We start from the raw sequence: 25,732 nt of genomic DNA, 5'->3' as shown, positions 1-25,732 counted from the left end.
TGCTGGCTAGCTGGGAAACGTCACCTGAACTTAACAACGTTTTGCAGGATGTGATTAAAATTATCAACCACATTAAAGTACATGCCCTTGACTCAGGTCTGTTCGTGCAGCTCTGTGAGGAGATGGACGCAGAGCACACGTCTTCTCTTATACACAGAAGTGAGATGGCTTTCTAAAGGTAGATCACTGGCCTGAGTTTTTGAGTTATGAGAGCTGCTCCAGAGATTTCTTTTAGAAAAACAGTCACCCCTGGCAGCACATTTCAGTGACACAGATGGGTCGCAAAACTTGCTTACTTGTGTGACACATTCAACCTGCTCAACAAACTCAACCTGTCACTTCAGGGGAGAACAACAGCTGTGTTCAAGTCGGCAGATAAAGTGGCTGCATTCAAAGCCAAACTGGAATTATGGGGGAGAAAGGTGAACATTGGGATTTTTGGCATGTTTCAAACATTAGCAGAGATTTTGAGAGACTGAACCAGGGCCTTCTTTCTTCTAGCTGGTGCATGATCACTTTTCTCAGCTTTCAAAAGAGTTTGAGCATTACTTCCCAACCACAAAAGACCCCTGAACTGGGAAGGAATGGATCTGAGACCCATTTGTGAATAAGCCAGGTGAATCAACTTTGTCCGTGCTAGAAGAGGATCAGCTGCTTGAGATCGCAAATGACGGTGCCCTTAAAATTATGTTTGAGACAACTTCAAATCTCCATACGTTCTGGATTAAAGTCAAGGCGGAATATCCTGAGATTGCCACAAAAGCACTGAAAAGCCTGCTTGCATTTCCAACATCCTGTCTTTGTGAAGCAGGGTTTTCTGCAGTGACAGCAACCAAAACGAGATCACGGAGGAGACTGGACATTAGCAACACACTTGGGGTGTCACTGTCTCCCATCGCCCCCAGATGGGACCATCTAGTCGCAGGAAAACAAGCTCAGGACTCCCAACTGATTCTGCATTATGGTGAGTTGTATAATTATTTCATTATATATTACAATGTAATAATAATAGAAATAAAGTGCACAATGAATGCAATGCACTTGAATCATCCTGAAACCACCGCCCCCCCTGCCCCACTCCGTGGAAAAATTGTCTTCTACAAAACTGGTCCCCAAAAGGTTGGGGACCGCTGTTTTAGATGGCGTGTGGACAAATTGCTAAGCCGGTAGCAAACAGGAAAAGTGTGAATGTGATACAGTTCGAGTGCTCAGATACGTTGAATGCTTTAAGTCTTTAGGGAACAGTAATCATAAAGCAGAAGGTTGGGTAAATAAAAAGTGTTAAAGAGAACCCTGCAGTTAAGCGGCGGAAACAGTCGAGCTTCTATAACGGAGGTGGCAGATGTCCAGGAGAGTCCGGGGTCAGCTCTCCCACACTTCAGCCTCTCAGCTGAGGCTAAAGACATGCGTGGCCAGCCCTTTTCCCATTTAGCTACACCTACAGCTCTCGCCCACCGCCGCGACCCATCCGCGAGTGAACACCAAGTTGCAGGCGCCTGCTGCGCAAACGAAGCGGGGAGAACAGCGGGGAGGAGCTAGCTCTGCGCATGCTCGATGTGGGCGGAGGGGGCCGGCAGGTTGCGCCTGCGCGTTGCGTCGACCAGACGCCTCGGCTTCCGCGCCAGGATACCCGGCTAGGGTTCCCTGGCGGGATGGTGCCGCGATGCCAGGTAAGAATGGGGAAACCCTCTGGGATGTGTCTGTTCTCCCTTTCCCTCCACAGACCCGGTCCTGCTCGGCCAGACCCCGGCGACCGCCACCGCCGCGGTGGGCCCTCCCGACTTCGGAGGCTTTGCTCCGGTCTCCCCAGCGAAAGTCAAGTCCATTCCGCGAACTCTTGTTCTGCAGGTGACGGCCTGGAAGACCAGCTGGTTTCTAAAGGCACCCGCGATATTTGCCCTTGCTTCTCAGATTGTTCGTTTCTAAGAAGACAAGTTTTCAATTTTAAAAGAAATGCCCTTAACTAAGAATTCTTTGATGAAATGTGCTCCATCTGTGCATTTGCGAACCCTTGATTATTTGCAGGCCTCTGATTATTTCGTAGAAAATGATTTGCTCTCAGTCACAGGTGGGTTATTTTACTTGGTCGGATCGCTTAGATACCAGGCTGTCTGCATAGGTTTGTCCTAGGAAATAGCAGTTTATCCTGTATTTCAGACCCATCTGCTTTTGTAAATATCAGGGTTTGTATGTTGCATAACTTAATCCTGGACAGCTGAGTTCAATGTAATGTAGACTGGAATCAAAGGTCATATGACAACCGTGAAAGATGTGTCTTTAACTTATTTGGTCATTTATTTGTGTAATTCATCTCTTGACTCAGACATTTGTTCACTGCTTAAGTATAAAAGGTGCTATAATTTTATGTCAGTTAAAGGCCAACCTCATAGTTTCTAAGAAGATATTGTTAGGATTTTAGTTGTGGCACACATAACATTTATAAAACTAAAAAGCATCTGGAAATTAGTCCGACTTGTACTTAAAACATAAAAATTTTTCAAAATTTGAACTTGTAGGTATGCTGAAATTTTTATGGGCACTTTTAATTTTTTCTAATTTATAAAAAGTGTCTTTGATTAAAGTAATACATTTGAACAACAAAACCCAGCATGGACAGTCAGAAAAGGACTATGGGTTGTTATCGTTAAAAACATTTTCTTTCTTTTCAGGTGGAAGTGTTGTATTTTGCAGAAAGTGCTGAAATAACAGGAATTCGCTCAGAGACCATTTCTGTGCCACAAGAAATAAAAGCATTGCAGCTGTGGAATGAGATAGAAACGCGCCATCCTGGGTAGTTAAAAATTTGCAGAATGTATATGATTAACATTTTAATATTTAAAAATGTGTGAGTAAATGATAAAAGTAAAAAGTTAATTTAGATTTCCATGTTTAATGTTAAAAGGATCATTAGTTGTATTTTTTCTGAAAACTTAAGTTCTAGTATTTAAAAATGCAAAATTCCTTAATAAAGGTTAAATATATTTTACTTAAAAAACACAGTGAGCTGTGACACTCCCAAAGGGACATGATTATATTTGCTTTTATAATCTACAAAATACTGAAAATGTAGATTCTGCATTTTTGTAACGTTAAATGAAATTGTTAAATATTCTGTTAAAAAATGTGTGCTTTAAACTTTTATGTCCTGCCCCTTCTTTAGAGAACTCAAAATAGAAATTTCTAAGATTGAAAGAAAAATGAAAGATAACAAACGGTAGCTGCTGCTGAATTTGAGTTTTTACAATATTTGATTTTTTTTCTGGTTCTTGAAAATATCATTTTACTGCTGTTGTTCGTAGCTCAATGAGTCTCTTTTGGAACAAAATATAAAAGTGGCCTATTTGAACGTGTTCCAGGTATATTAGTAGTGTCACTTAAATTGTGTGAATATTTAACTTGGAAGTCTTAGTGCTGTGTAAAAGACAGCCCACAATGTATGTTCAAAAAGAAAATTATTCCTTCTTGATTTCATATCTTTTTAAGTTCTTAAAATGCCCTGATAATCAATGAAATGTAGTGGGGCCTCTTCCTAATTTACCTTTCACGTTTTACCTGCTGAGAGGCACCTGGTGTTTTGGAACCTTTCAGGGTATACTTAGTATACTTGTATGCTTAGATGGAAAGCTCCTGGGGAGGGCATGTACTGATTAAGAAATTGTCCTTTTTTTTTTGACCTGGTCTGAATGTTGTCTCCAGTCTAGTGTTTTTTTGTTTGTTTCTTTAATTCCCCAAGACACCCAACATCCAGTAAAGAGTTGTTAGCAGTTTACTGCATTCTTTGTGGTGAATAAGTATGTTCTTCAGTGGATATATCCTTTCTCTGCAAAATATGAGTTTAATTAGCGATTTTGCAGATGATGCTTCATAAAGTAATATTTATGTAATTTTGATTGCAGTTGAGGAGATTTGGGGTCTAACAGCATTGATACATCTAATTATACTTTTTTCCCTTCAGATTGGCTGATGTCAGAAATCAGGTGATATTTGCTGTTCGTCAAGAATATGTCGAGCTTGGAGATCAGCTCCTCCTGCTTCAATCAGGAGACGAAATTGCCATTATCCCCCCAATTAGTGGAGGATAGTGCTTTTGAGCCACCTGGGTATGTGAGATAGGTTTTTCTTAGGCAATCTTGTGGAGAAGGATCATACAGATAATAACTTATATATGGTTTCCTTTAACTGTATACTTTTTGTAAGGCTGTCTGCACCAACTCTTGGTAAAGCAGCAACTCTTTATTGGTGCAGATGGACTTATAAATACCTATCATCTCTGCATCAGTTGTGTTGTAAGCAGTTTAATGTCATCTTGATTTGTTCATTCTATTGATTTAACATGGTTTATTGAGATTTTGTGTCAGGCACAGCGCTAGACACTGGAGTTTTAATACTCCTATTTTGCAGGAGGGAGAAGTTAAAAAACTTGTCTAAGATCACAGAGCTAATAAGTGGCAGAGCCAACATTTGAACTCAGATTATTATTGGACTCTCTGTGTACTTTTCCACCAATATGCTTATTAATACTGGATAATAGCTCTCCTGGGCACAGAGAAATGTAGAAAAATTGCATAGCTGGAAAGTAAAAAGATCACTCTTCCTGAAAAACGCTTACCATTTTCCAGGTATAAAAACAGCTTTATTGTTATAGTTATATTGCTAGTGGCTCTAGGACCCATGTCATCTTTCCATCTTTCCAAATAAAGTAAGCCATGTCTGAGTAGGATAATGTGTAAGAACATTTGGTTTTTTTAAAAATTTAACCCATTATTATTTTTATTATTTATTTTTTTAACATCTTTATTGGAGTATAATTGCTTTACAATGATGTGTTAGTTTCTGCTTTATAACAAAGTGAATCAGCTCTACGTATACATATATCCCCATATCTCCTCCCTCTTGCATCTCCCTCCCACCCTCCCTACCCCACCCCTCTAGGTGGTCACAAAGCACCGAGCTGATCTCCCTGTGCTATGTGGCTGCTTCCCACTAGCTATCTGTTTTACATTTGGTAGTGTATATATGTCCATGCCACTCTCTCACTTCGTCCCAGCTTACCCTTCCCCCTCCCCATGTCCTCAAGTCCATTCTCTATGTCTCCGTCTTTATTCCTGCCCTGCCCTTAGGTTCTTCAGAACCATTTTTTTTTTAGATTCCATATGTATGTGTTAGCATACGGTATTTGTTTTTCTCTTTCTGACTTACTTCACTCTGTATGACAGACAGACTCTAGGTCCATCCACCTCACTACAAATAACTCAATTTCATTATTTTTATGGCTGAGTAATATTCCATTGTGTATATGTGCCACATCTTCTTTATCCATTCATCTGTCAGTGGACACTTAGGTTGCTTCCATGTCCTGACTATTGTAAATAGAGCTGCAATGAACATTGTGGTACATGACTCTTTTTGAATTATGGTTTTCTAAGGGTATATGCCCAGCAGTGGGATTGCTGGGTTGTATGGTAGTTCTATTTTTAGTTTTTTAATGCTCCTCCATACTGAAGAATACTTCTTAGTATAGTCTGGAGAGGCAGACAGAATGAGGCTTAATTTGTCAACTGAGAAATAATGTAGAAATTAATAATCATCCCTAACTGAAAACTCTTATAAGTTAGGAATGAAAGAAAACTTTCTTAATTTGATAGTGTTTTTCTCCAAAATCAAGTAAATATCATATTGGATGACAAAACTTTGGTTTTATTAAAGAAAAGAACAAGCCAAGGATGCTTATTTATTTTTTCACCCATTTCTTCCCCACTTTTCTGTAGGATAGTGTCCCAAAAGTGAAGAATAAATATTGTAAAGCCAATTGCCTGGCATGTTGATAGAGATTGGATTTTCTTAGTCCTATTATTTGGAAATAATAGAATTCTCTGTTAGATATGTATCTCAGTTTTATTTGGAAACTGTGGTCACCATATCACCACCATGATATAGAAAAATGCTATTTTTTTTTGAGTTTGTAATTTATTCAGCAAACAGTGGGCTGCCATAGGTGTGTGTTTGTGTGTGATGGTTAGAGCTGTTCTTTGGGAAGACTAGGAAGATACTCAGCAGCATTGTGTATGATTTGAGTGTGTTTGACAGGATTTGTAACATGCAGTTTTAGAATCTATGTTATTATAGAATCAAGTTGTGGGAACTCAGTGTGGTCTGAAGTTCATAGACGATGTTTGGGTTACCTATATCGTATTGCAAGATGAAGTGGAAGAAGCTCAGGTGACATGTACAGGAGGTTGAAGCATCTTGGAATCCAGTAGCATCTGAATGGTTTTTTTTCAGTAGCATGGTCCTCTTATCTTAAACACACCTTCCCCAGCCCCCATGCTCTGTCTCAGAACGCTGTTTGTTTCCATTAGTTATCCCTATTTGTAATTCCTATTTATTGCTTTGTTCCTCCACTAGCATAAGTGCCCTGAGTGCTGGAGCCAGGTCTTTTGTTCCCTGGTCTGTATCCAGTGTGTGGGCTTATCTCTGACCCCTAGTGAGTACGAAATAAACGCTTGATGAATGAAATGAGAAATGCATGGTGAAGGACTTTTACAGCATCTGGTGAATAGGCGTGCAGTCAATTCCTTTATTTCCTCAGTTACTTAACTGAGGTTGTGCCTGATTATGAAATGAACCCAGTTCCTGTGGAGTCATCATTCCGCTTGCCCTCCTTTTTGGGTAAAGAAAAAGGCAGTTCTGGGTGTGGTGCTTGGTAATCCAGTGGTTAGAGGTGATGTGTGTGTGGATGCAGGAGAGAGTTTGGAATACGTTGGCAAATGAAATAGATTACATTTTAAGTGATCATGTTAATGGTAAGTTCCTTTTTATATCATGCTTGATTCGTTAGGGATATTTGTAAAATTACTGAGTTTTGCTAAAATTTTACACTTGCTTATTTTTATCATTCGGATCAAATCATGCCTCCTAACACATCTAATGTAGAAAAAATATATAAATTGAAACATAGCCTATAAGCTGGGTGTTTTTACTCTAGTACCAATGTTAAGGTTTGGTAATATTTTATTTCCAGGGAAGATATAAATGAAGTTGAAGAGAAATCGAAAGATATAATAAAATTCACATCTGAGCAACTTTCAGTAGATGAAGTCTCACAGCTGGTGATTTCTCCACTCTGTGGTGCAATATCCCTATTTGTAGGTGAGTTGTAATTTTCATAGCATCTATTGACTATACAAGACAGTAGAAATTAGCAAGTGTTTCTCATGTTCAGTGTTAATAGTAAGAGGATTTTAAGACACGGAGCAGTTAGCCAGGATTACCCACGGTGGTGAGTAGAAATTTTTTTAATTCTTGTTTTGTTTTAGTAATCTTCAAATTAACCTATGTTAAAGGCAAAAAAAAAAAAAAAAAAGAAAAGTAGACTAAAAGTCATTATTAGCAGAGAGAATTCTGATAATCCTGGGAACATAATTCCTTTTAAGTGTCAAATTCTAATTGTTACAAAGGGAATATATACTGGTTTGTCATTTGAATGTTTTCAGTAAACCTGGCTTATCAGTGTCATTTTATTTCCTCATCTTTGTGATGATTATCTTGATTTTCTAATCAAGTTTTTGTGTTTAGAAAATTTCAAAGTAATTTTTAGACAAATTGGTATGCTACTCGTCTATGCAAAAATAATCCTTTTTTATTCTATTAGTGTGCTATTTCTACTGTAGGGAGAAAGCTTATTTTGTATTGTTTTTATTTTTTTTTATTTTAGGAACTACAAGGAATAACTTCGAAGGGAAAAAAGTCACTAGCTTAGAGTATGAAGCATATCTACCAATGGCAGAAAATGAAGTCAGAAAAATTTGTAGTGACATTAGGCAGAAATGGCCAGTCAAACACATAGCAGTGTTCCATCGGCTTGGGTATGATTTCCTTTGTCAGTTTAAAAGTTTAAGTGTAGTCATTTTCCGCCTTTGTACTAATTCTGATTCTGGAATCTTTCATTGGCATCCTGTGTTACCCTGAAAGGGAGGTTTGTTTATCATTCTGGCAGACAGTGGCTTTAAGGCTGCTTGTTACATTGTAACGTTTGGAGAATGGCTGATGCTGTAACAAAGTCCAAATGTGCAAGATTCTTTGGCCCTGTGCCCAACAGTCTGTGCTGATATGTGCTAAAGGCCATGAGACCTTTTCAGAACTGTTTTGTAGTCTGTACCCTGTTTATATGACAGTCTGAGATTTTTTTGATGTAAAAGCCTTTTAAGGTCATTAGATTAGTTTGCTGTTTTGTATCACCAAGAAGAGTGGAGTTCCAGGCTTTGAAAAGAACCCAGCAATGGGACTAAATCTATCATCTATTAGTTATTACTTTGTTATTGGTAACTATAATTTTATTAATGTTATCAATTCTGTTATTTACTGTTCATTACTATTTAATACTTTAAATTCTACCTTATATTCATCATGAGATTAGTTTGTATTTCTAGGCATTACCTGACACTGTGCCTTGTTTGTTTGATCAGATATTTGTTGAATCAGTGAGGTACTTTTCATCTTGTTGCCCATTCAGTAAATTTAGTGGATACATGCTAACAGATTAGTCACAAGCTTGGCATCTCCTGCTAAATGCAACTGGGATGAATTACTGTTTTCTAACTAAATGGGATGTTTAGGTAAAACAGAACTGGATATTTAGTTCTAGGAATGCTTCACTGGAATTTTTTTTTTTTTCACACGTCTAGTAGATTTTTTAACATGTAGCTTCAGAGGAGATGATGAATTTTTTTCTTCATTTTGTTAAAGCTTAGTTCCAGTGTCAGAAGCAAGCATTATCATTGCTGTGTCCTCAGCCCATAGGACTGCATCCCTCGAAGCTGTGAGCTATGCCATTGATACTTTAAAAGCCAAGGTGCCCATATGGAAAAAGGTAAGTAAGGAAAATATCTAATTTTGTCTTTGGACATGATTTTTCTCAGGAATTTTTAAAGAACAAGGAAGAAGAGTACATACAGAGTATGTACTTCCCTGACTTTATAGAATCTTGTTTTCTTTTTCTAGGAAATGGGGTGTTTATGTAATAATCTCCTTTCCAAGGTTTATTAAGCATGAAAAATATGTGCCCCAAAGAATGCATGGCCTGGAGAAGACCTCAACAAGTGGTAACAGTTAGAATTCCTAGTCTAGAACGTTCCAGTGGCTCATATATGAAGTATTATCCCTTATATTAGAATTCCCTTGAGTTAGAGGGTCTTTCCTTTGGAGAACAGGAATAATGCATGGCTATTTAGTCAATGGCTAAAATGGAGACCTCTCAAGGCAAAAGAGCCTTCTCCTAGTACTCCTTCATTTTAGGAAAAGAAAAGTGGGATATTGCCTCCTTGGAGAAAATGCATAGTAAGTGGATTTAAAAACCTAACTAGGAAATTCTAGCTTGTTGTCTGTCCATACATCAAACCCATCAATAAAAGCAAACAAGTCCCTGCTTAAAGAGAGCATTCTGAAGATATGAAAAGGCCCAGCTCCCTGATTTCTCCCCTGGTGTAGTAATCTCAACAGTGGGATCACTCTGTATTCTCAGAAATGTGTAATTACACTTAAGAGCCTCAAATTGCCCACAGCATTGTGGCTGATAGCAAAGCTGAGGAACGGATCCACTGCCCAGTAGAGCTGAAGGCCAGGGTGAAGGACCAGGGGTGAGATGAGCAAATTGGACTCTGAACCAGCACCTGTGAAATTTAGTGACCATATTTTCTGGATAAAAACTGAAACCCATTGTTATAAGGGGATACTTAGGGATTAGAGGATAGGATATGTGAAAGGAATCTGTCTTAGTGAAGCTCAGATATCTGGTTGCTTTGCTGTGAACAAGGCTGCCACAATTTTGATAGACCATGAGACCCTGGAGAGAGCAAGGTAGGAAAAGTATTCCAGAATGAATTGTGAGCCTGGCTGGAAGAGATTCTTTGCCTTGGAGCAAAGAATGGACAGCCAGCTGACAAAGTAGATGAGACGGTAGGCCCCCCAAATAAGGGAGTGGGTAGGAGTTGGGGGTATACTCTCATTGTGATGCTTCGAGAACTGGCTGGGCTTTCTATTTACTTCTCTGTCTGTAGAGGGTGGGAGGGTGTACAGGTGTTCAGAGGATAATTGAATTTGGATTTCTACCCCTGCAGAAATAGAATCTGACTAGAGAGTGAGAAGAGAAAGTGATATATTCTTATTCCCCTTCTGTCCAAAAATTATCTGAATTCTAGTCTGGTTCTGGTTTCAGCCCGTGCTTTGAGATCATCTGTGATACAGGCAAGGAATGGGCAGGTGGGTTGGGCACGCACTTACAGAGTGGTTGCCACCACCACGCAGCTCAGACCTGTTTAGGAACCTTTGTGGTGGTCTCTTAATTTCAAAGCTAATGGAAATATCCCTTCGGCCTTTGGAAACACGTATTTAGAAATGTGGAAGTAGTAGGTGTGTCTGGAAAGAAAAAAATGTTTAAAGACCTTCCATCTTCCCTACATAACCTTGCCCAGGGTGTCTCCTGTCATGATCCCGAGCGGAATTAATTGTTTATTCCTTTCTGTGTTTGCCCCTTGTCTCGTTAAGGCTTCTTGTCTGTCGTTTCTCCTACTCGACTGAGTCCTTGAGTGTAGGGAGCATGTTTATTCGTTTGTTTGCTCTCATTGCCTTATGCAAATGGCCATTGGATTGTTAAAAGAGGAGCAGATATAAATAGTTGTGATATTCATTTGCCTGATTTATTCAGATATATTTGCATTTATTAAAATGCTCTCCTTTAAATTCTTATTATGGTTCTGCTTTTTAGGAAATGTATGAAGAATCATCATCATCTTGGAAAAGAAACAAAGAATGCTTTTGGGCAACCGATGATTAAACCACTTAGGTTTTTAGAGTCTTAAAATTTAAACTTGGTAAATTCTTATCTTTGATCATGTTTTGATTTTTCTTCTCCAGGAGATAGTTTACTGAACATAAACTCTTACATTACACCAGAGGAACAAGAGAGAAAAAAAAGCAAAATAAATGAGTGTTTAGGATGAGGGCTTATTCGGGAACTAGAGATAGAGGAAAGAAAGGCTTTAGGGAAAAAATGGAAGAATAATTTAAATGTAAGGAAAGATGCCTGTGGTAGACATATTATTCTATGACTAAGCTCTAACTGTAACTTGACTCACATTGAGGTGTGGCCCCTCCTCAGTGACTGTCTCAGAGGCTGCCCCCAACCCCCTACCTCTATGCCCAGTGATATCATTGGTGTCAGGGATGCGTTTTGGGAATGTGGGTGGAACTGGAAGGTGTAAAAAGTCCTTATCGGTTACTCTTGGTATGATATATTTTTAGAATTTATGTATTTTCAAAATAAGCTAAATAAACGTGATTTTAAAAGTTTAAAAGCAATATTTTCCTGTTTTTAAAAATTCAGTGATAATACCTAAGATATTTCATCATATGAAGCTTTCTAGTATTTCAGAATCAATAATCTTACCATAATACTTATTATATTTTATTAGTTATTAGTATTGTATCAATATATAAATTAGCATAAAATTGTTGTAAAACAAGGCAAACTAGCAACAAGGGTGCTTTGTGTTATAATGTTAGTTATAAAATTGTACCCACAACCAATTAAAAAGGAAAATTATATGATTATTTGGTAAAGTATTTTCAGATAGTGTTTTTTAGCTTAAGCAACATTATCATTAATAATGTTTTCTGCAAAATCTTTATACTAAATAATGGTCCAGTTTTTGCTTGGTCGACCTATATACCATCTTGGTAGATCTTAGTATATAAGTTCCATATAGTTCTTTTTTTTTTTAAATTGAAGTATTATTGACTTATAATATTTTGTTAGTTTTAGGTGTACAGCATAGTGATTTGGGGGTTTTTGCATATTATATTCCATTATAGGTTATTACAAGATGTTGGTATAATTCCCTATGCTGTACAGTAAATCCTTGTTGCTTATCTGTTTTATGTATAGTAGTTCGTATCTGTTAATCCCATACTCGTAATTTGTCCTTCCCCTTCGTCCTCTCCCCTTTGGTAAACATAAGTTTGTTCTCTATGTCTGTGAGTGTTTCTGTTTTGTATATAGATTCATTTGTGTTATTTCTTTAGATTCCACATATAAGTGATATCATATAGCATTTGTCTTTCTCTGTCTGACTTATTTCACTAAGCATAAGATTCCATAAATCCATCCATGTTGCTGCAAATGGTGATTTTGTTTTGTGTGTGTGGTGAGTAATATTCCATTGTATGTGTATGTGTGTATATGTCACATCTTCTTAAGCCAGTCATCTGTTGGGTTGCTTCCCTGTCTTGGCTATTATGTAATAAATAGTGCTGCTGTGAACATTGTGGTGCATGTATCTTTTCGAATTAGAGTTTTCATGTTTTCTGGATATATACCCAGGAGTGGAATTGCTCAGTCATGTGGCAGTTCTATTTTTAGTTTTTTAAGGAACCTCCATACTGTTTTCCATAGTGGCTGCACCAGTTTACATTACCACCAACAGTGTTCAAACGTTCCTTTTTCTCCACATCCTCTCCAGTATTTATTATTCGTAGGCTGTTCGATGATAGCCATTCTGACTGTGATAACTCAGTGAGGTGATACCTCATTGTGTTTTTGATTTGCATTTCTTTAATAATTAGTGGTGTTTCATGTGCTTGTTAGTCATCTGTATGTCTTCTTTGGAAAAATGTCTATTTGGGTCTTCTGCCCAATTTCTGATTGGGTCATTTGTTTTTTCGATATTATATGAGCTGTTTATAAATATATTTTTGATATTAACCCCTTGTCAGTTGCATCATTGCAAATATTTTCTCCCATTCCGTAGGTTTTCATTTTGTTGATGGTTTCCTTTGTTGTGCAAGAGCTTTTAACTTTCATTAGGTCCCATTTGTTTATTTTTATTTTTATTTCTTTTGCCTTGGGAGACTGACCTAAGAAAGTAATTGCTGAGATTTATGTCAAAAAATATTTTGCCTATGTTCTCTTTTAGGAGTTTTATGGTGTCATGTCGTATATTTAGGTCTTTAAACCATTTTGAGTTTATTTTTGTATATGGTGTGAGGGAATATTCTAATTTAATTGTTTTACATATAGCTGTCCAGCTTTTGCAACACCACTTGTTGAAGAGATTGTCTTTTCTCTATTGTACATTCTTGCCTCCTTTGTTGTGGATTAACTGACCATAGGTGTGTGGGTCTATTTCTGCACTCTCTGTTTTGTTCCATTGATCTATGTGTGTGTATTTGCGCCAATACCATGCTGCTTTGGTTATGGTAGCTTTGTAGTATAGTCTGAAGTCTGGTGGAAGGGTTATACCTCCAGCTTTGTTCTTTTTTCTCAGGATTGCTTTAGCAGTTCTGGGTCTTTTGTGGTTCCTTATAAATTTTAGGATTTTTTTGTTCTAATTCTGTGAAAAATGTTATGGGTATTTTGATAGGGATCGCACTAAATCTGTAGATTGCTTTGAATGATTTTTTTTTTTTTGTACTTCTGTGGTATCAGTTGTTAATTCTCCTCTCTCATTTCTTATTTTGTTTATTTGAGTCCTCTCTCATTTCTTCCTGGTGAGCCTGCCTAGAGGTTTGTCACTTTCGTTTATCTTTTAAAATAAACCAGCTCTTGGTTTTATTGATCTTTTCTATTGTTTTTTGATCTCTATTTTATTTATTCCCTCTCTGATCTTTATTATTTCCTTCCTTATGTTGACTTTGAGCTTTGTTTGTTTTTGTTTGTTTTTCTTTTAATTCTTTTAGGTGATAAGTTTTTATTTGAGATTTTCCTTGTTTCTTTTTTTTTTTTTTTTAATCTTATTTTAATGAATTTATTTTTTTATATTTTTTATTTTTGGCTGTGTTGGGTCTTCGTTTCTGTGTGAGGGCTTTCTCTAGTTGCGGCAAGTGGGGACCACTCTTCATTGCGGTGCACGGGCCTCTCACTATCGCAGCCTCTTTTGTCGCGGAGCACAGGCTCCAGACGTGCAGGCTCAGTAGTTGTGGCTCACGGGCCTAGTTGCTCCGTGGCATGTGGGATCTTCCCAGACCAGGGCTCGAACCCATGTCCTCTGCATTGGCAGGCAGATTCTCAACCACTGTGCCACCAGGGAAGCCCTCCTTGTTTCTTGAGGAAGGCTTGTATCACTATGAACTTCCCTCTTAGAACTGCTTTTACTGCATTCCATAAATCGTGTAAGGTTGTTTTCATTGTCTTTTGTCTACAAGTATTTTCTTATTTCTTCTTTGATTTTGTCATTGACTCATTGGTTTTTTTAAAAGCATGTTGTTTAGTCTCCATATCTTTGTGTTTTTCTCGTTTTCTTTCTGTAGCTGATTTCTAGTTTTATACCATTATGTTCATAAAACATGCTTGATGTAATTTCTACCGCCTTAAATTTTTCGAGGCTGTTTTGTGTCCTGGTATGTGGTCCAGCCTAGAGAACATTCCATGCATGCTTTAAAAGAATGTGCTTTCTGCTTTTCTTTGGTTGTAGTGTCCTATACATATCAGTTAAGTCCAGCAGGTCATTTGTGTCATTTAGAACCTCTGTTGCCTTATTTATTTTCTGTCTGGATGATCAGTCCTTTGATGTCAGCGGGGTGTTAAAGTCTCCTACTGTTACTGTGTTCCTGTCAGTTGCTCCCTTTATGTCTGTTAGTATTTGCTTTATATATTTAGGTGCTCCTGTATTGGGTGTGTATATGTTTACAAGTGTAATATCCTTTTCTTGTATTGATCCCTTTATTATTATATAACACCCTCCTTTGTCTTTCCTTATGGCCTTTGCTTGTTTGTTTTAATTTATTTATTTTATTTATTTTTGGCTGCGTTGGATCTTTGTTGCTGTGGGTGGGCTTTCTCTAGTTGCAGCGGGCAGGCTTCTCATTGCAGTGGCTTCTCTTGTTGCAGAGCATGGGCTCTAGGCACGCGGGCTTCAGTGGTTGTGGCTTGCAGGCTCTAGAGCGCAGGCTTAGTAGTTGTGGCACACGGGCTTAGTTGCTCTGCGGCATGTGGGATCTTCCCGGACCAGGGCTTGAACCCATGTCCCCTGCATTGGCAGGCATATTCCCAACCACTGCACCACCAGGGAAGCCCCTGGCCTTTGTTTTAAAGTCTATTTTGTCTGATATGAGTATTGCTACCCCCAGCTTCTTGTCATTTACTTTTGTATGAAATATCTCTTTCCATCCTTTCACTTTCAGTCTGGTAAGTCTTTTGCCCTGAAGTGAGTCTCTTGTAGGCAGCATATTGCAGGTTCTCGTTTTGTTATACAATAGCCACTCTGTGTCTTTTGATTAGAGCGTTTAGTCCATTGACATTTAAGATAATTATTGATAGGTATGTACTTATTGCCATTTTATTCCTTGTTTTCCAGTTCTACTTTGTTTATTCTTTTTCATTTTGTGGTTTGGTGAGTTTCTTTTGTAGTATGCTTGAATTCCTTTCTTTTTGTTTTTTTGTGAATCTGTTGTATGTTTTTGATTTGTGGTTACCATGGGGTTCATGTATGTTGATCCATAACTATATCTACTTGCTTTAAACTAAGTTATTCAAGTCCAAACACATTCTAAAAGATCTACATTTTTTACTCCCCTCCTCCACATTTTGTGATTTTGATGTACTATTTTACATCCTCATGCTTATTCTTTTACTGCTTATTGTAGTTATAATCACTTTTACATTTTCTGTTTGTTTTTCAATCTATGTACTGATTTATTTAAGTGATCTTCAATCCTTACTTTATATTTGCCTTTCCTATTGGGATTTTCCCTTTCCTATAGATTCTTTTTTTCCATTTAGAGAAGACCCTTCAGTATTTCTTATAGTGTAGGTTTAGTATTGCTGAATTTTTTTAGTTTTTGCTTGTCTGAGAAATTCTGTCTCTCTCTCTATCCTAAGTGATAGTCTTGCTGGGTAGAGTATCATAGGTTGCAGGTTTTACCCTTTCAGGAATTTGCATATATCATGCCACTCCCTTCTGGCCTGCAAAGTTTCTGCAGAGAAATCAGCTTATAACCTTAGGGGGGTTCCCTCGTAACTGACTCTGTTTTTCTCTCATTACCTTTAGAATCCTCTCTTTATCTTTAACCTTTGCCATTTTAACTATGACATGTCTTGGTGTGGGTCTCTTTGGGTTCATCTTGTTTGGGAGCCTCCGTGCTTCCTGTACCTGGATATCTGTTTCCTTCTTCAGGTTTGGGAAGTTTTCAGCCATAATTTCTTTAATTACATTTTCGATCCCCTTCTCTCTTTTTTCTCCTTCTGGAACCCCTGTTATGTGTAGGTTGGCCTGTTTTATATTATCCCATAGATCTCATGTTGCTTTCATGTTTTTAAATTTTTCATTCTGTCTACTGTTCTGATTGGGTGATTTCCATTATTCCATCTCTTCCACATCACTTATTCGTTCTCCTGTGCCATTTAGTTGGCTATTCATTGCTTCTGGATTGTTTATCTACGAAGTTGAATTATCTATTTTTGATTGGTTCATCTTTAGGGTTTCTAGTTCCTTCTTAATGTATCTGCATTTATAGCGATAATCTTTCTTAATTCAGTTAGTATTTTTATTACCAACTTTTTAGACTCAGGGTGTGGTAGACTGATGAACTCTGTTTCGTTATTCTTTCAGGGAATTCCTCTTACTCTTTTAATTGGTGCTAGTTCCTCTGCCTTTTCATTTTACTTAACTTTCTCTGTCTCTATGAACTTAGGAGAAAGTTATCTATTTTGGTCTTGAAGGGGTGTTTTTATGTGGGAGCATCCCTGTGTAGACTGTGTGTGTCCAAAGTCTTGGGTGCAGGGGCTGGTTTTCATATGGATGCCAGCCACGTCTTCCCTCAGAGTGTGCTGGCCACTATCACATTGATAGGGGGTGTGGTTGGTGTTGGAGGATCTAAAGCCTGTGCAGGGTGTGAGGCAGGACTTCCTTTCTGCCCTGTGGCTGTCACCACACTGATAAGGGTGGAGTCTGATCCCCAGTTGCTGGAATAGAAGCTCTGAGGGTCAGGCTCAATCAGGCTCCCTTCCCCTTGAGTGTGGGCTCTGCCCCAAAGGAGGGGAGTGCTGAAGCAAGTGAGGCCCGTGAGCTCACAGAGGACCGAGGTGGTGCCTGTGTAGGTGTCTATGGCTCTGCTCACACACAGCCCAAGGTCCTGTCTCTTCCCCTATTGTGTTTGTCCCAGATCTAGTGCAGGGCTGTGGCTTGGAGTGGCTGGGGCCGGAGCGTTTGCTAAGCTGGGGCTGGAGGTCGGGGCATGTGGCTGCAGGAATTGAGGTGGCTGTTCTGCCACCAGAGGTCTGGGCTGCCTCTGTGGCAGTCTTCCCAGGACCTGTCTGCCCCAGATCCAGTGCCAGGTTGTGGAGTGGGTGGGGCCAGGGTGCTTGCTCAGCCGGGAGACTGACCGCAGCCTGTTCCAGTGGCACTGCCTGTGCGTGTGCTTACAGTGGCCGTTGCTGCCCCACCTGGATCACCCCTGGCCCCCTGGACTGTCTCTGCGTAGCGAGAATGAGTCTTTTCCCAGGGTCCGGCTGGCTGAGCTCTTGTGCCAAGATGTGATGTGGAGCGAGCAGGGCCCAGGGTGTTCACCCTGCTTGGATTGGGGAGTGCAGCGAGGTGGCAGCCAGCAGTGCAAGGCCCTCTCCACCCTGATCGTTGGCAAGCCGGCACGCGTGCACTCCTCAAGAACAGAGTTTAGGCTTCTCCAACCCCTCTATCTGCCCCAGCAGTTTTCCCAGCAACCAACCAGGCTTGTCTGCTCTGCGTAGGACCCCGGGACTGGGATGCCCCGTCTGTGGCTCGGCCTGCTCACACCCCAGGAGGAGGGTTCACCTGTGCAGACCTTCTCTTCCTTTCAGATCCCTTCCAGGGGCGGAGGTCCCAACTTGATGCCTCTTTTCCATCCTACCCAGTTATGTGGAAATCTCTCTTGCCATTTCAGTTGTATAGGGGTTCTTTTGCCAAGTTTCCGGTTGGTTTTCTGTGTGAATTGTTCCACATGTAGATGTATTTTGATATGTTTGTCAGGGGAGGTGAGCTCCATGTCCTCCTACTTTGGCATCTTGATCTGACCTCCATATAGTTTTTAAAGTAATAATATATTGGCATAATTTTGGGCAGTTGACATCATAAAATTTTCATTATGCATTTTGGGAACAAAGACTTATCCTTTCATACCCAAAGATTTCTTTTCAGTAATATCACTAGTTACATCTAGCGAAGCATTTTTTACCTAAGGAATTCATTTATTCAACAAATACTGAATGCCTGTTCTGTGCCAGGCACCCACCAGTGGTCTTTGTCTGCCAATATTAGATACCATGGGGAATATCCTGTATCCTGTCTTTGGCTGGGACCTATGGAACAGCCATATGGACATTAGGAATCTCCTGCTTATTTGGTGTTTATTCCTTCACCTATTCAGAGATTGGACCAGAAGAATCCTGGGAAGGCTGACAAATCCTCCACCAACTGTTCCCTTACCGAGATGGGGTTGCCTGTCTGGTCTCAACCTTACCCTCTCTGAATTCATTGCCTGCCTCCCTCCCACCAGACTTTGTCCTGCTCCTATTTGAGAACAGGGGCTGGTGGTTGGACAAGAGTCAGTTACATTCTGTGTGAAAGCACAGTATCATGAGATTACTGGGCCACCAGATATTCCCAGGATTTTGCACCCATGTTGTTCATATGTTGTTTATTATGTCATATATGTCCGTATGAGGTATATGTGGATTTCAGGATTTTTCTACTCAAATATTTCTTTAGAGGATCTTTATTGATGGTAATTAAATATTTAAAGAACATAAAATATTCTCTAAGCATGTTTTATTAAAGAATCATGTCTTAATTTTGAGTAGGTTTTGTTCTAAGTCAGGAACACAGACTATTATGCTTTTAAGTCTCCAGTACAGAGGTTAAGGGGTTAATCTGGGGCACGCTAAAATTGGGATGGAACATCCCTGACAGTTTTTAGTGCATTGCACTGGATTTAAATAGGGTCTTTGATACCCAGTTTCTTAGGTGTGGCAGTGTTAATTGGTGGTGAGGTAATAAGGGGCTAGCATCACTTTGACACAGCCTTTCTATACCCGTAACTTAGTTGCTTAACTAATTAGAAGAGTAACCTAAAAAAATCAGCCTTTAAGTGGATTGTAATGTTTAAAGTCACTTTGGAACTGTGGCTTTGTATGACAGCCTATGTAAATTCACCCAAGAAGTAGGAAACTCAGATTACCCGTGTTTCAAGTTTTTTAACAGGTAGCAAAATTTAAAGAATTTTATCTTTGAACGAAAGTAATAGCGGATGGTCAACAAATTAAGTGTTTTGTGATTTTGTGGGTATTTTTGTCCTTTAGATATGCTGTTGAGCCACTGTATTTTCAGCATGTTTTGAGAAATAGTGATTAAGGAGCCAGAAGTTTGAATCTTAGAAAACAACTCCTGGATATCTTTTGAATCCACTCATTTCTTTTTTCCGCTGCTACATTTGTCATCCAAGCCACCACTCCATTTCTCCTGGACTGTTGCTGTGGCCTGGTGACAGTCCCCCTTCCTTCTCCCACTTAGGTCACTTGGTCATCCTACTTGAACCTTCTGATAGGTAATCACGTCCTGGAACTTCAGCGTTCTCACCGTGACCTACAGCCTACATGATTGGGCTCCTGCTTGCCCCTCTCACCTCCTCTCTTGCACCAGGCTCCCTGCTTTGCTATGGTGCTTTGTGGCAGGCTTATTCTCCCTAAGAGTCCTTGCCGGTCTCTTTGTCTAGAATGCCCTTCCTCCAGGAATTCTTATAGTCTGCTTCCTCACTTTATTTCCTCACTTCCTCCCTAATTAAATGTCACCTCCTCAGAGAGCCTTCTCTGATTACCCTATTTAAAACTGGATTCCTGTTCCCTTCCCTTGCTCTACTTAATATCTTGCAGTGGCACTTAACCACTACCTCATGTACTCCATCTGTTCGTTTATCTCCATCACTAGACTATCAGCTTCCTGAGGCCAGGAATTTTTTGTCTCTGTCACCACAGTGTCTAACCATGACATGCACTCAAGAGTGCTCAGAAGTTCTGTCGGTGTTAAGTATTGTGCCCCCAAATTAAACACACGTGACACAATGTGTAGTTGTAGTGCTTACAGATGCGTAAAAGTATCTGGCTAGATGAATGAGTGGATAGGTGCAGCTTTTCTTCTGCACTCTCTTCCTCACTCCCATCCTGCAATGTCTCTCCTACATAGTTCCTGAGCACCTAGTTGTAGTAAAGGCCTCTCTTAAGGCAGTAACGATTTGTGTGGTGTAGTTAGGTAGCTCACCCAGCAGAGGGCAGTAGAGCTAGGGCTATAGTAAGAACAACTTGAGTTAGCTTTTTACTTTTATTTTGCACAGAATCAAGAAGTTCAGTTTAGTTAGTAGCCTTTTTCTTTTAGTTAGGTTGGAGTGGTCCTAAGATGAAAATCAGTCCCTCTTTTTGAATAAGATTATTTCCAATCTTTAATTGGTATCTTAGTTTAAAATATTAAAGGGTTATGATAGGATGAGGAATTTTTTTTAAATGTTCTATGTAGTTTTTAAAAGGTGATATAGAATGAATAAAAGGAATTACTTTTTAAAAATACATAAATATAAAGCTTTTCCGATTTGGGACAGAATGGTAGATTTGATACAGGTCTTTAACCTACTCTGTGACAATCCAAAGAAAAATGAATGTTCTTTTTCTCCAAAGTTGTATTTTAATGTACGAAGCATACCAGATACGCTTACTGGTAGTGGTTCTGCAATCAGCTGCCCTTATGATGTGCTTCACCAGAATTGAGATGGGCCAAATTGAGGAAGGCACGTGGAGGTTCACCTGGTAGGAACTGGAGATGTTTGTGCATAGGTGTGAAAGGCAACACACACCCAGCAACCTTTGCATTGATGCGCCAGCTATAGAATGAGGGCCAGTCTATGAGCCTGATATGTATCTTGTTTTATAATTTCAGCACGTTCATTTCAGCATATTTAATCCTTACAATGTAAACCCTCTTGCTTACTATTAAAATTTTTAAAAACACTATGCAGATGACTACTCATATAGGCTGCAGCGGTTTGACCGATTTTATTTTTTCTATATCAAGCACATATTTATATCTAGAGGTAAGTTGTGCTTTAGAGTAGTGCTTCTCAAGCTTTAACATAATATGAATCATCTGGTGATCTTGTTAAACTTCCAGTTGGAATTCAGTTCTGTGTGGCACCTGAGATCTGCATTTTGTAACAGCCTCCAGGTGATTCAGCGCTGCCTACCCGTCGACCACATTGTGCAGAGCAAGGCTTTACACCTAGTCTCTAAGCTATGAAGGCAGTTTAAGGTTCCTGCAAAGGCATCCTTGTGGCCACTGCTACTAACGTAAGCGGTTAGGTACGTCCTCACTCTTCTTCTGCTGAGTCTTGAATGTGTTCTGAAGCACAGTGAGTGCATGAGATAAGTACAGTGAAATACGTTAAGTCGTAAAATTCAAATTCCAAAGTAAATAGCTTTATTTTTAAAATGATTTTAATTGTATTCAGTAATGTGGTATTTAAAGAGGGGTTTACAATTAAAAAATACTTTTCTGTTTGATTCTCATACTTTAATAGGAGAAAAGCTCTTAACTAGTTTATGTTGATTACTGCTCCAATTTGATCTTTTGCTTCTCAAAAATCAAACGAATTGTGAAACTTCATATACAAACATGCATATTCATTTTTATATTTTTGGTGGAGAGAAAAAAAGACAAAAACCAGTTTATCAAAAAAGCAAATATACTTAACAAAGATTTATACATTATGTGTGAAGGAAACTATCCTAGACAATTTGTCTTTAAAAAAATATACAATTTAACATAGTTGTGCAATATATACATTTACATTTTGACTTTATCTGCCAAACTAAATCAGGTACGAATGAAACCAGCTTTTTATATTTACATAATGGCTACATTTTCATTCTTTAATGTTCAAAGAAATAGTTAACATTTTTGTTTCAAACTTTACCCCCATGTATACCTTTTACCTCTAGAGGTCTAGTCTTTCCAATTGATTGAAATGAGTATGCGTTAATGAGGGCATAGTCCTAAGAGCTGTGTATATAATTATTTTCTGTTTGCAAATTGTATTAATGATGGACCAGGGAGCTCAGTTTGAGGAATCCTGTTTAATGCTTTCTGCTTAATGATGGCTTAATTTATGGGACTGTCATATTATGTTATAGCTGTATATCAGAATAGATACATTATAAAATTATACCTTCTATAACTTGTAGTATAATCACTTGTGTGATTATGATAAATTGGTTTTAGTTTTCTTTTCACAGTTAATAACTTTTACTATTTTATAAAAATAGCACAGCCAGCTAGGAATCTGTCCGGTTCTCATTTTGCTGCTAAAATGGACAATGCACAAATTCAAATCTCAATGCAATTTTTTCACAGACTGTTTTACTTTACTATTTTGTAAGGCTTGTGTGGCATGAAGCACACAAGGCATGAAGCAACTCAATTCTTATCACATTCTATACATATTGTCTATACACCATTTATGAAATGGAAACTTTGAAGATGACATCTTTTAAGCCCCATATTCTACTTACTTTTAAAATAAAAGTATGGCTGAATAGGAATACAGAGCTTTTTTTCTCAAATACTTTTTTAATTTCTTGGATGAATACTCAACCTTTGCTTAAAAGTGCTTGAGAAATACTCCTCACTAGAGCCTCTGCCTCAAATCTGTGATCTGGTAACAGAAGTTGTATATTTAGGCCACTTGCTTAGTGCAGTGGTTCTCAGTCGGGGTGATTTTTGCCTTCCAGGAGGCGTTAGCCAACGTCTGGAGACATTTTTTGATCACCACGATGAAGGGGGGAGAGGGAGCGTCTGGTATTCGTAGGTAGAGGCCATAGCCAGAGGCCAGGGCTGCTGCTCAACATCCCGCAATGCACAGGTCAGGCCCCCGCAAGAAAGAATTACCTGGCTCCAAATGTCAGCAGTGCCCAGGCTGAGAAACCCTGCCCCAGTGTGACAAATGGTGCAGAGACAAATGGCTACTTTTTTAGTTTATAGTAATCCAACTCCTTCATGGACACAGTGCTGTCAGGGCGGCACATCCAAGGCAAGGCTTGCCAGAGCTCGCAAGCTCACTGTGAGCGTGTGACCTCAGATTAGTGTTTTATCATCTAAGGAAGGGGCGGCAGAGTAAAATTAAAAGGATGACTTCCATTGTTCTCAGTATATTACATCAGAAAACTAGTAAATATATACAGCAGTTACCCAGTTTTTTAAATAGTCTTTATCAACGTAATGACCAGTTTCCCCTCCACTCTTTTTTTAAAACACTTTTTCTTGGAATGAAACGGTGTTTGAATCCAGCTGTTAAAAGAATTGGGCTCTAGCACATGTAACTAGAGAATACCATGCTGTTTTTGCTGTAAACCCCTGATGTTTTATTTCTAATTGTTTTTTTTTCCCCCTGTTTGTTTTGTCAGATGCAAAATAAATTCTGTAACTGTGCAGACAGCCCTGCACTGCCGTCACAGGCACACGTGGGCAAGTATCTGTTTTCCTCCGAATTCTTTTCAGTGTCAGATTCTTGGAGGATTGTCTGTCTATTTGTGTTGTAAGAAACCCAGATAGGTTTTTAAAGTTAAAAGCGTCGCTGCTGAACTCCGCCCCAGTCTCCCCATTTTATAACAAGGACACTGAAGTTTACAGAGGCTAAGTGACTTGTCTATCTGAAACTTTAGGTATGTACTTTCTGACATAAAATAGTCCCCACGGCCTTCAGCTCTGCCCCTTTTCTCCCGGTCCCTCCTAGAGGGTAGGTGGGCGCAGAAGTAGAGAAAAGAAGGTGCAGGAGGAGAAATGGGTGGTGGTCCTCACAGTGGCCCATTTACATCATAAGGACCGGGATGCTTGTAAAATACAGGTCACCAGGCTTCATCCCGATCTGACGACTAAATAAAAGACTCTCAGGAACTGGGGCATGAGACTCTACCTGGTGAGCAAACTCCCAGGTGAAAGTCCTTCTTCTGGAAGTGTAAGTAAGTCCTCCAGAAACAGACAAGCACAGCAGGTGCACATGCTGATTTGGTGGTTTCTAATGTCTCCTTGTAACTTCTTGAAAATTCCTGAGATGTTTATACTTTACCTTGTTTACCCTGCCTGAAATCTCAACAATTAGAAATCCACTTGGGCTTTTCTTGCATATTTAGCAATAAATGAAAATAGCTCCCTGAAGTTAAGGGGATTATACAGTAATTCACACAAGTGTGGAAGTGAAACAGATGACTTCCTTCTCACACCTGGAGAAGAGCAGCTGCCCTGGGAATGGGAGATTTGGACAAGGGGTTACAGGAGGGTGGAAAACTCTGGACTCCTGGAGAGGAAGGCGGGCAGCAGCAGGCATGGAGAATATGGGGGCACCAGGAGGTGGGAGAGGTTCATTTTGGAAGGAGGAAGGATTCCAAAGAAATTACTCATCTTTCAAAAATTCACAAGGTCCCCTACCAGCCAGCCAGTCAGGTCAGCCAGTTATGCCATCCTAAAGGAGAAAAATTTCCTCCTTCCAGGCGGGGCCTCCAGCAGACAAGATTTTACCATAAATGATGTTACGGATTTTAAACAAAAGTTTGTGCTTTGGCCACTAAATCATTTTGGCCCCTAACCCTCCCCCAGTGAAATGGAGATTTCCTCTGCAGGAGGCTCTACCAGTCAGGAAGCATGTTTTGATAAGTGCATCATCGCAAGAAAGGGACTCCTCTAAGGAAGCGGCTGTGGGCTGACAACAGCAAATTTTACCTAGTGTATAAACAAAATTATCACTGAAAATATCCTCTGTGGCAACTTTGGATGAGCAGCGTTAAGTTGAAGACCTGTGTTGTTTTTTCTGCCCATCAGCATCAATGTATCCAAGCTAATTATATACCTATACCGAGTACTTCCACTTTTGTTGTTTAAAAACAATCATATTTTAAATGATTGGGTTTTTCCCCCAAAAAATTTTGAGAAAGGTTATATTTTTCTTTAAGAGTTCTCCTGTTTGGAAGCATTTCCTGTAAACTGTGGACCAGCCAACGTAAAGATCACTTTCCCCCCAACATAAAATAGTCTTTTACCCTTTATACTCCTGCCCTCCCAAATCCCTCACAGTTTCTTTCCAAACTGACCTGCAGTTCTAGTTTAGCTATTACATTATTAAGTTGCACTGGGGTTTTTAAGAAATCCGTTCGTGCGAGTAGTAAACCCTGGCTGAGATGCTGCCCCTTCCCACTGCAGTGGGAACTGCTGGGTGATTCAGCTGTTGAGTTCTGTGGTCTCATCAATTTCATCTGGATTTTTGGCCATTTTTTCATATTTTCTTTTGAAGAATCCAAGCTGTAAGATGATGATGTAAAAACATTACCACTTCTGGCTTATTCTGTATGGGACCCAGACTCCCCTCTCCTTGCACCTCTGGGAATCGTGGGGCTCTGGACAGGTCACTGTGCAGAGTGATTGACCTGGCATCAGCCCTTCAGTGAGGAGATCAATACCCAGAGTTGAAATGAATTGCATAAAGTTAAATTTTTCAGGGTCTACTTACTTGCAGCTGAACAAAACATTCAGGTTCTGGATGAAAGGAGGGTTGGAGAAAAGGGACCAAGACCAAGGAGATAAAATCCTTACTGACTGTTTTCAAAAACATGAGTGAGAATTTGCAAATAAACTTGCATTTCCTTTTTTCTTATGATAGGCGAGGAGGTACCATATAA

At 39.3% G+C, this 25,732-nt stretch overlaps 2 protein-coding genes across 2 annotated transcripts in view; one reads left to right on the top strand and one right to left on the bottom strand.

Annotated features, from left to right (window-relative positions):
- Positions 1-1,549: 1,549 nt before the first annotated feature.
- MOCS2 (molybdenum cofactor synthesis 2) lies at positions 1,550-12,316 on the top strand. The gene is made up of 7 exons (XM_082382536.1): positions 1,550-1,670; positions 2,670-2,791; positions 3,956-4,100; positions 7,022-7,149; positions 7,715-7,865; positions 8,746-8,869; positions 10,763-12,316. The coding sequence occupies exons 3-7, from the start codon at positions 4,003-4,005 to the stop codon at positions 10,829-10,831; spliced, it is 570 nt and encodes a 189-aa protein (XP_082238662.1). The 5' UTR covers positions 1,550-1,670; positions 2,670-2,791; positions 3,956-4,002; the 3' UTR covers positions 10,832-12,316.
- A 9,168-nt stretch (positions 12,317-21,484) lies between these two features.
- ITGA2 (integrin subunit alpha 2) overlaps positions 21,485-25,732 on the bottom strand; it is a 105,291-nt gene continuing 101,043 nt past the window's right edge. Inside the window, exon 30 of the mRNA XM_082382195.1 lies at positions 21,485-25,355. Coding sequence (XP_082238321.1) covers positions 25,275-25,355 — 81 coding nt within the window. The 3' untranslated portion in view covers positions 21,485-25,274. The remainder of the gene's footprint in view (positions 25,356-25,732) is intronic.

Source organism: Balaenoptera borealis, assembly GCF_965194805.1.
Source record: "Balaenoptera borealis genome assembly, chromosome: 2".
Lineage (NCBI taxonomy): Eukaryota > Metazoa > Chordata > Mammalia > Artiodactyla > Balaenopteridae > Balaenoptera > Balaenoptera borealis.
This window is presented reverse-complemented; position numbering and strand designations above follow the sequence as displayed.

What these genes read in the sequence shown, in the direction of transcription:
- MOCS2 (XM_082382536.1), top strand. Translation starts at nt 4,003, where the DNA reads ATGTCGAGCTTGGAGATCAGCTCCTCCTGCTTCAATCAGGAGACGAAA. An exon ending in AGTGCTTTTGAGCCACCTGG is followed by an intron (nt 4,101 to 7,021) that starts GTATGTGAGATA and finishes TTTTATTTCCAG; the next exon opens with GGAAGATATAAATGAAGTTG. An exon ending in TGCAATATCCCTATTTGTAG is followed by an intron (nt 7,150 to 7,714) that starts GTGAGTTGTAAT and finishes TTTTTATTTTAG; the next exon opens with GAACTACAAGGAATAACTTC.